Source organism: Salvia miltiorrhiza, unplaced genomic scaffold (assembly GCF_028751815.1).
Source record: "Salvia miltiorrhiza cultivar Shanhuang (shh) unplaced genomic scaffold, IMPLAD_Smil_shh fragScaff_scaffold_19_1, whole genome shotgun sequence".
NCBI lineage: Eukaryota > Viridiplantae > Streptophyta > Magnoliopsida > Lamiales > Lamiaceae > Salvia > Salvia miltiorrhiza.
The window spans coordinates 480,754-491,344 of NW_026651441.1; the positions used below are offsets into that span (position 1 = coordinate 480,754).

Here is a 10,591-nt window from a genome sequence, read left to right on the forward strand (position 1 = left end):
GTGAAAATACTTTTCAACATTTTTCCATCTTTTTATCTCTAGTAAAAAAATGATAAAAAAAATGAGAAAAATTAATATAACATTTTCTCGCCTTTTCTTATCCATCATTTTCCAATGAAAATTTTACAACAAAGTAAGCGCACTCTTAGTTGTTTAATGCGCGAGTTAGCAGGAAAACGGTAAAAGTTTCGTGGTTTTTTGCTTACATGTATTTATATAAATATATTTTTTTTCAAACATAAAATCCACATAATGTGCTGATGTGGCTTTCCATCATTCCACGTCAACATTAGGCAACGGAAAAACTTTTCGGGTCACAAATTACCAAAAAGTGATACGATAAGTACTTCTATGCACTTATGCTAAAATTAGTTGGACGTTTTTGTTAAAACGCTAATAAGTTGGGACAAAATCGAATATTTATCCAATTTACAACTACAGAGAATGCAAACCAACAAAGATCATCAAGTGCGTACTTGATTTACACAAAAGAATATATGAATTACAATTTTCAAAATACAACATGAATCATGTACACTTAGATCCGACGTAAAATGAGTGGATTTATATATAGCTGCTTGTTTAACTTCAACTTATAGATATTTGTTGAGCTTAAGGTTTTATTTTTTCCTATCTTGCTTTAAATGTAAAAAAGTGATATATAATCGAGTAAAAAGATATATGTAATTATGTTTACGTTGAAACATTTTTGTTAGTTCACGCAAACATTGAGACAATAACTGATATTTAACCTTAAAAATAGATAACGACGAAATATATGAAATTAAAATAACGTTTGAAAGGCGTGCATAGCATGGGATGTGGCAGTGACACTAGTACTATAAATAGGTGAAGATGGTTTTGATAAATTATCTCTTCTACGGCTAAGAATTAAATCTGTGTGGCTGAGCAATGAGCTTAGTTGAAGCAGTGAAGAATGCCGGCGAATCAAGATGGTGGGAATGCGATGGGGCGGTGCCAGACGATGACGATAGCAGCGCCATAAACCGTCACTGGTTTCCTCAAGATTTTATGTTTGGAACTGGAACTTCCGCTGCAAGAGGCATCAGCATATGGGATGACTTCTCTATGAGGCTTCCTTGTCTCTCTCTCTCTCTCTTGAAATATATGATGATTAATTTTTGTACGTGGTTGCGGCAGGGAAAATAGCTGATGGAACCAATGGAAGCCTTGCATGTGATATGTACAACAGATATAAGGTTATTCTGTATATTAATCTAATTGAAAGCTACGAATATTAATGAAATATGCAAAATATATATGTATTGTATTGCGCAGGAAGATATTGAGATGATGAAGCAAATGGGATTTGATTCCTACAGGTTTTCCATTTCATGGCCAACAATATTGCCAGGTTTTTATTTATTCATAATTAATTATTAATACTCCCTCCGTCTCATAAGAGAGTGCATTTCTTTCTATTTTGAGACGTCCACAAGAATGTGCATTTGCCACTAAAAGTGATGCACACTCTTGTGGGATGAAGGGAGTACTATATACTCCCTCCGCCCCAATAATGAAGACACACTTTTCTTTTCGGGCTGTCCCAATAATGAAGACACATTTCTATATATGGAAATAATTAGGGTTGCCAAATTAGAATTAACTTAACCTTAATGACTAATATAAATAACAAAAAAAAACCCTAGCCCTAGAAATTGAAACGTCCGCCTCCCTCATATCAGCCTCATCTCTCTCTCTCTCTCGAATGTTCTCTCTTCTCCTTCACCATGTCTTCTCCGATCTGATCTGCCGCCCTTCTCCGATCTGATCTGCCGTCCTCATACTCCTCCGCTACGCCTCCCTTTGTCTCCGATTATTTACCCTCCGAAAATTGCGCCGCCCTCCTGTTAGAACCCTAGGGTTCCGCCGCCCTCACCCTGAATCCGTCTCCACCATCTGTTAAATCCACCTCACCCATCGTTCAAATGGCCGATAAATTGGGTTGGGAGGCCTATTTGAACTCTGAATTCGTCCCTGATTCGGAGGACGAAGAATTCTTCGATCTTTTACCTCTGTTGCCTTCGCCGCCGTCTGGTTATGTGTATGAGAGCAGCGGCGATTTACAGGGGTTCCAGGAGTCCGGCGGTGCTTTTGAGGAGGGTTCCAGGAGTCCGGTTCGACTCCCAATTTATCGCCCGCCCTCTACCGCGATGAAGGTCGAAGACTCGGATCTACTCCCTTTTCTGTGTACGGAGAAGTGGGCCACAACACTTTATCATCTAAACTACCTCTCCTTAATCTCCGTGCCCAAATGAAGTGTGTCTTCATTATTGGGACGGAGGGAGTATATGGTTAGTTTTCGGAGTAACTAATTAATTAATTAGCGCAACTCTGAACAGTCGGAAGAGTATCGAGTGGAATCAACAAAGAAGGAATTGCTTACTATAATGATATTATCAACACTGTGTTGCACCATGGTTAGCTACTTAATTTCAAGCCTCTCTTTAATGAGAATATGATAATATATATTAGTGCAGGCATGAAGCCCTTTGTGACACTGGGATCTTCCTTTGTGCTTGGAAAAAGAGTATGGTGGCTTCCTATCCAAAAGAGTAAAGTAAAATAATCCCTCCCCCTTGAGTTGTGAAAACGTAATTAGTTGATGTGTGTGTGTAGGGATGAGTACGCAGAGGTATGCTTCTGGGAATTTGGAGATGGTGTGAAACACTGGACTACCTTGAACGAGCCATATGTCTACAGCGTTCATGGATATGTTAGAGGCATCTATCCCCCGGCAAATTCATCGTGGCCGGGAGAAATCTGATTGTGGCGCACGCGGAAGCAGTGGATCTCTACAGAAGCAAGTTTGTGGAAGCGTCTCAACTCACATTGGTTCCTGCCATTCGATCATAACTCACCGCCAGATAAACTCGCCGTCAAAAGACTTCATGCTTGCATGGTAAACATACATTGAAAAATTACACTCAATAATCTGGATTTTTAATCATTCCTTGTAATTGTAATTAAGGTTTCTGCGGCGATTATCCCAAGAACATGCAAGACTGCGTTCCACCAGACAACCTTGCATCTTTTACAAATCAACAGAAAGATAAGATCATCGATTTTCTAGGTTTGAACTATTACACGACACAGTACGCTGCTCATGATCCCGACTCTTCGGATGAGGGAGAGGGCTACCTCGTCGATCAGAGGCTCAAGTTTCAACGTAACTTCTTCCTCCCATCCGATATATATATAGATCATCAAATGTTTGCTTAAATCAAATCTTTTTTGGGCATGCAGTTATGAAAAACGGTGAATACATAGGAACTAAGGCAGTAAGGATCTTCCTACCCCTATCCTCTCTCTCTCTCTCTCTCTACAAATATATAGTATATCTTACCTCAATTGTGTTTCTATAGACTGGATCATAGTGGCTGCAATCTGTTCCAAAGGGGATTTATGAGATTCTCGTATATTTGGAGGACAAGTATCCAGCATTAGAAGAAATATACATCACTGAAAATGGTAATTAATTAATATTTTATTAGGTTTTTCGATATTAGTAACAAGTGTTTAATATAAAACTAAGTGCTTGTTAATCTCCAAAGGGTTTTCAAGTAAGAATGATCCGACGAAGACAGCCAAGATGGTCTGCAATGATGACCACGATAAGACTAAATACCACCAAGATCATCTTGCTAACTTGCTCAAAGCAATCAAGTAAGATATTCTTATTCTTATTTATTCAATACAACTAATTAATATACATGGATGATATGTACTTGCAGATACAAACACATTTCCAGAAAACTGAAGGGATATTACGTGTGGTCGTGGCGCGATAACTATGAATGGACCAGCGGCTACACAGCTAGGTTTGGGTTAGTCTATGTAGACTTCCTGAATAACCTCACAAGATATCCCAAGGATTCTGCTGCATGGTTTGCTAAGTTACTCAAAAGCAACGTGCAGCCACCGGCGTGGTTCCACCCGCAGTGGGTCCCACGGCCGTTGTCTGAGAAGAGAGCACATGAAGATGACGGGGAGACACAGACAGACAAAAGGCTCAAACTTGGGGCAAATAATCAACACTAATGCAATGTCGAGCTGAGTATTATGCTGTTCTTTTGTTTGTGTCAAAGGTGCATTAGAGGTTAGGTCTTCAACCCATCCATGAAATCTTTGTATGTTTTTACTTTTTTATCAATACCAATAATATATTGTGCCTACTACATTCATATCCTAGTATCAATTTTTTACTCAAGCAAGCAACGAGAGAGAGCACACAAGCAATCAACATAATCCACATATTTTTCAACTAAAATATGATACATATAGAAGAACAAAATCTTGAAACAAGACTACTTCACAGAAGACCATTTAGACATGGCCCGGCTACGATTGGGGGAGCTGGGATTTGTTGCAGCAGTCACTTATTACCTAGAAAATACTCAAAGCAAGAATACGGAAAAAATTCAAAAAGATCGTAGAAATACACGGCAAGAACTTAATAAGACCAGAAATTGAAGGCATGGTCTTCAACAGAAAATCCATAGCCACATGAAGTTGCATGAAGGTGACAATAGGCATCTTCAATCTTAGGAAAGACATAAGCACGTTGTAGCATTTCCTCGTTCAAGCAATCTTCTCCATGAAGCGATAAAACAGACTGACTGGGATCAAAGTCATGGGGAGACTCACCTGATTTCACAAACAGAGGATGATGAATCCCGTCTGTCAACCGGGGGCTGTCTTCATTGGTCACGTCACTTTTTGTTGAGCTTTGCTCGTCATTCTTAGAAGTCGACACAGAAACTTTATGCTCTTCTTCATCAGTAGAAACTGGGATTGCTTCAGATAGTTCTTTAGTGTCCGATTCTCCTGAGCTTGCGTGCTCCACATCTTGAGCAGTCCCATCGTGTTTGAGGTGAAGAACCTGGTCAGATTTTAGAAACATCATATATATGAACAAATGAAGAACAAGTTGGAATCAATCTTTGAGAATTGTTATATCACCTCAGCTTTTAGCTTCTCATTCTCCTTGACGAGGTAATCATAGTCCATTTTCAAGCTCTTGTAGCTTGAATGCAACGTCTCGTATTCTGTTTCAAGATGCTTCGTCTTGCAACGAGCCCTGCGGTTCTGGAACCACACTGCAATTTGACGAGGCTGCAGACCAAGCTCGTTTGCCAGTTGAAGTTTCCTATCCGGTTCAAGTTTATTCTCAACCTCAAAACTTCTCTCAAGAAACTGGACTTGATCTACAGAGAGCCTCCTTTTCTTCTCCGGTTGACTAAAATAGTCGTCCAAGTATTCTTCCCCATTCTCCTGCATCTCAAACGACTGATAAAACGAGTTTCCTGAGCTGTTATCCCTACCAACAGCTCCAAAACTTACCATCGCCCCCGGCCCTGACAAAAAAAAAAAAATGCACTCACACTATCAAGAAATAGTCTATTTTCTGAAATGAACACAAATCAATTGCTAACAACAAAGAAATCACTATCTCAAACAACTATAAAATGATGATTTGATCCCAAATTATAGAGATCTTGAATAGTTTCCAACTCATGAATCGATTTCACCAGATCAGATACTTATAAACTGACCCAAATAGCAGAGTAACAGACATAAGGCCAAAAGATCAATTAAGTCTGTCTACAGTACAATTCAGCCCTCAACAAAAACGCGGTTCTTGAACAAACCAGATGTGTGTCCCCCGTTGGAACATGAAGGGCTGGCCGGCCGGGGACACCTGTAGACTGGAGTGTTCTACTCCAGTATACTGTGGATTTGCTCCCTTCTTAACAAAGGAATTCAAAGGGAGAGACACAGTGTACCTATTCATTGATGATTGATGCAAACCACACATTAATCATGTTCAAATCTTAAGCAAAACCAACATACAAGCTAGGAACAAGATGCAAGATAATCCCTCAAGCGAGCATTTACTTTGAGGATTAGTCTAGATAGATACAAATAGTATGGGCTTATCCATTGTTTACTAATATGGATTGGAACTTTGGGATATCTAAGGCATTTGATCATTCTATCATTTGAGCTAATTCCGATTTCAATCATGCATCTTATCAATCATTAAAAAAAAGACCCCCCTTAATCTCCAAACATGTCTATCTCCTTCTACGAGTTGATCCACAAGAATTCTGCTAAACTAATACACACATATAGATACAAATCATGCCCCGAAACCAGCTCCTAGAATCACTCATAAATTACAAAACAATAACACAATCCTCAACCGACAAGAAGAAAAAAAGTCAACGCAACAAGAGTTTGGAGATGCGCTACATTTCACATACCAAGAAAGGAATTTGAAGGAGCAGACGCAAACACAGAATCCAGAGGCCGATCATGGCCACAAGTTTTCATCTTCTTACTCAGATCCAGAGCGCCGCCGCCGCTGTTTGCAAATTCACGACCGGCCATTCACACAACAACAACAACTGAAAAAAGTTTCTTTTTTATTTTTTTTTCGAGCAGTGACAACAAAAATAAACTACAGAATTCAAGAATCGGACATTTTTCGCGGGACTGCAGCTCCTTCTCTCTCTGAATATGTTTGGGCAGCAGAATACGTAAAATTTTCAGAATTTATGGCGGAAGAAGCTGGTGATGATGATTGCCGTGATATGGGAAGTGTGGGAACAGCGGTTGCTCATCACACCCATCATCTCTTTCTCCGCCCACACCTTTTCCTCAGGCGGAGTAGTGTGTGTTGTGCGTGCTTTTTTCCGTGATGGAGTAGTGGGATAGCTCTGTGCAGGAGAAGAAGAAGGAGGTGGAGGAAAAAGAGTGAAAAGGTGTGCGTAAATTATTGGCTATTTCTGGATGCGAATTTGGTAGCATGTGGTGAATTCGGAGGAGAAATGAATAATAGGTGAGGTAAGAGAGATTCTTTTGGGTGCAAATACAATTTCATGTTCAGGTGGGGGGAAAGCCAAATGGATCCTCGCTACCAAATATAATTGCACCAGTGTATATCATTCTTAATTTCTTTATAATTTTTAATTATTTATTATTTAATTTTAATTTATTATACTTTAATAGTATAATATAAAAATAATTAATAAGGATTCACTCATTCAATTAAAATCTATAATTATTTTTTTATTTATTTAAATTAATAATAGATTTATTTGGATTCATTAATTCAAAATTATGATATCTATTTTTTAAAATTCCAATTTTTAGTAATAAATATTAATTAGACTTCATAATATAATAATAATTTTTATTTTTATAAAAAATAATTATAAAATAAAGAAATTAAAAATGATACACAAACTATACACTACATTTTAGGACAGAGGATCCCATCTGAAGAAAAGTGAGCGTGTATAAAGCTAGCCTTTTTTATATTGTGAAACTTATATAAATACTTCATCTGTTCCGCGAAACTTGAGCAATTTCTTTTCGGCACGAGTTTTAATGAATTTTGTGTGTTGAGTGTGGTAGGTGAAAAAACGAAAAAATTGAATAAAGAAAAGAACTTTTGCGATATAAGAAAAGTGCTCAATCTTCGTGGGACAACTCAAAAATGAATATTGTTCAAGTTTCACGGGACGAATGGGGTAGTTGATACTCCATTCCTCTCAATAATAACGTTCTAAAAAATGGGTCACGCAAATTATGAAAATATAAATAAAATAAAAGGAGATTAAGTAAAAAATGAGATAGATAAAATAATGAAAAAATAAGAAAGAAATAAAATAAATATGGAGAGAGATAAAGAGAGTAGATAAAATAATTTTTTTTTCTTTTGGGCTAAATATCAAATAAGCCCTTAACATAGAGGCCATTTATCACGTATAGATCCCTATAGTCGAGGTTGGTCCAACTAAACCCCTGAAGTCTTTAATTTCGTGCAATTAGCCCCTTTGTCCTAACGGCCGTTTACCACCGTTAACTATTTTTTTTTTTAATTTCGCCAAGGTCGCCGGAAACAAGCTCGGTGGCGACTTCGACAACACCACCACCACTGGCATCGTTGAGTACGCCGGAAACTACACCCCTCCGGCCACGCCGGCCCTGCCTTCCTTCCCGCCGTTCAACAGCACGGACGCGTCTCACAATTTAGTGCTAGTAGTGACTAAAGATCCAGCCATGGCATAGATCGATCCGACTGCCACCAACAGCCCTATGAAAATCATCGGCCGTCGCGTCAATGAAGCCGCCAAGACCAACTCCCCCATCAAAACCCACGGCCTGGTGGCGTGCGGAACTGGCGTCAGCGTCACCATATTCGCCAACAAATTTCTTGGAGTCTACGCCGCCACTTGCCTTACCCCCGCCGCAGCCTAAAACGCCCGATCCATCAACAACTACATCGTCCTCGCTGTCAACGGCGCTGGAAGTCGCCGCCGAAATCCTCAACACTCCCTTTAAGTCGCCCTGCCCTGTGTTGAGGAGCTACAATTAATGAACATTTTTTCCGGCGTACTCGACGAGAAAGAAGGCAGGGCCGTGTGGCCGGAGGGGTGTAGTTTCCGGCGTACTCGACGATGCCGGTGGTGGTGGTGTTGTCGAAGTCGCTGCCGCTGGAATATTTTGTCTGCATCAAAGAATCAGTTCCGCTGCCGAACTTGTTTCCGACGAGTTTTCGGCGACCTTGGCTGGAAAAAAAATTAATAGTTAACGGTGTTAAACGGTCGTTAGGACAGAGGGGCTAATTACACGAAATTAAGGATTTAATTTTGGGGGTTTAGTTGGACCAACCTCGACTACAAAGATTTATACGTGATAAGGGCCTTTGTGTTATGGCCTTATTTGATACTCCATCTGTCCCACTATTAATGGCTCGTTTCTTTTCGGCACGGGTATTAAGGATAGTTGTATTAAAGTATGTCCCACATGTTTAATGAATCTTAAATATTGTTAACAAAGCAGGCCTTTGTTTCTCCAAAAATATACTGCTGTCGTCACCGGTGAGGCTTGCGCCGGCGCCGTCCCTTCCCCTTATCTGTGCTACCTCCTATGAACAGCCAACAAAGAACCAGTGGCGGAAATCCAAGAAATTGATTCGCAAAAAAAAAAAAAAAAAAAAAAATCCAAGAACCAGAAAAGCAATTGCCTCCTAAAGAAATTGCCATCCAAGAAATTGCCTCCAACAACATGAAATGGGCGAAAATATTTGCAAGAAATTAAAGAAATTGCCTCATAATCTGTAAATTTCTTCACCACGAACTGATCTCGAATCTCGCCGCACAGAAAGTGGCGAGAAATGAAGGCGGTGGAGGGTGGAGGCGGAGGGCGGCGCGGGCTGCATCGACGAGCGGTCGTCTTGTTGGAGGCACATATCTGATAAGGAAAGAGGCGGAGGCAGAGGGGGGTGGATGGGGCCGCCGATAGGTTTTTCTGGAGAGGGAAGCTTGGGGGGAAAGGCGACGCGAAGGTGGAAGCGCTACGTTGTAGGCGGCGCAGTATAGGAGGTGGCGCTACAGTGGAGGAGGTGATGGCGGAGGCGGCTGGAGAGAGAGAGAGGCGAGACGACAGTGAAGGTGGAGGAGACGATGAGATCCGGCGGAAGTGGAGGTGACGCACAGAGGAGAAAGAGAGAAGTTGCGGAGGAGGGTGGGTGGACGCGGAGTCGCCGCGCCGCCGCCATGTAGGAGGAGAGGCGGCGAGGGTGTAGCATGAGAGAGAGAGAGAGAGAGAGTTAAAGTGAGAGGGGTTTGATTTTAATTAAATAGGTTTAATTAGGGTTTTAATTAACATTAATCACTCCCTTATTTTTTCCAAAATAGGAAACGTGCCATCAATAGCGGGACAACCCAAAAAGAAAAACGTGTCATTATTAACGGGACAGAGGGAGTACTTAACTCTTTTCTTTTTTAGTTGAGAGACATTATAAATAGAAAAATCTAAAAAATAAATTTGAGATATTATCAAGACGAATAAAGTATTTTTTTGTATTTAATATAGAAGTTTAGGCAAGATTCTTTTTAGGGTATGAATAATAAATGGGATGAGATCCAAATAATGCAAGGTTTCTACATCTTATTACAAAGGTACAGAAGTTGTCCCTTGCAACATAAGTGGATAGATTATTTTATTTATAAAAAAAAATGTTACAACCAAAGAAAGGAAAAAATCCACTCACACTCTAGCTCCTAGAGTGACTCGAACCCCCGACCTATTGTTTGGAAGAGAAGCGTCTTACCAACAGACTGCGCTTCATCGTCATAAGTGGATAAATTAAGTGTGCAGTTGTCTTGTTTAATGAATAGATCATTTGTGAGTTAAAATACAACCAATATTACCTTGGATCAAATCTTGGGAGAATAATATTCCTTTCCTAAAAAAAATTAATTCTAAGATAGAGTGGCACGATTTTAAATGAAAATAATTGAGTATTTTGTGAGTCAAGAAAATATAACACTTTAAAAATAGTACTTCCTCCGTTCATAAAGAGTGTGTGGTGGAGTGGATATATGACATGAGTTTTAATATAAAAAAATTAGAAGATGTGATTTTAGTGTTAAATGGTAGTATTATGTTCACTAAATTGTAAAAGTAAATGGTGTGTATTTTATAAATATTGAGTGTAAATGAGATTTAAAATATAAATGAGGTTTCTAAAAAAAAAAGTCACACAATCTTTATG

The 10,591-nt window shown here is 39.5% G+C and overlaps 2 protein-coding genes across 2 annotated transcripts; one reads left to right on the forward strand and one right to left on the reverse strand.

Annotated features, from left to right (window-relative positions):
• The first annotated feature begins 609 nt into the window (after positions 1–609).
• LOC131002761 (raucaffricine-O-beta-D-glucosidase-like) lies at positions 610–4,903 on the forward strand. Its single transcript, XM_057929227.1, is given in 12 exon segments — positions 610–1,102; positions 1,162–1,220; positions 1,300–1,375; positions 2,364–2,441; positions 2,502–2,517; positions 2,519–2,581; positions 2,641–2,744; positions 2,993–3,190; positions 3,268–3,302; positions 3,399–3,492; positions 3,576–3,687; positions 3,756–4,903. Coding segments are annotated over 12 exon segments (1,332 nt in total). The 5' UTR covers positions 610–912; the 3' UTR covers positions 4,063–4,903.
• LOC131002778 (homeobox-leucine zipper protein HAT5-like) lies at positions 4,261–6,962 on the reverse strand. Its single transcript, XM_057929249.1, has 3 exons — positions 6,288–6,962; positions 4,984–5,378; positions 4,261–4,903 (listed from the first exon to the last, which is right to left on the reverse strand). The coding sequence occupies exons 1-3, from the start codon at positions 6,412–6,414 to the stop codon at positions 4,475–4,477; spliced, it is 951 nt and encodes a 316-aa protein (XP_057785232.1). The 5' UTR covers positions 6,415–6,962; the 3' UTR covers positions 4,261–4,474.
• Positions 6,963–10,591: the final 3,629 nt, after the last annotated feature.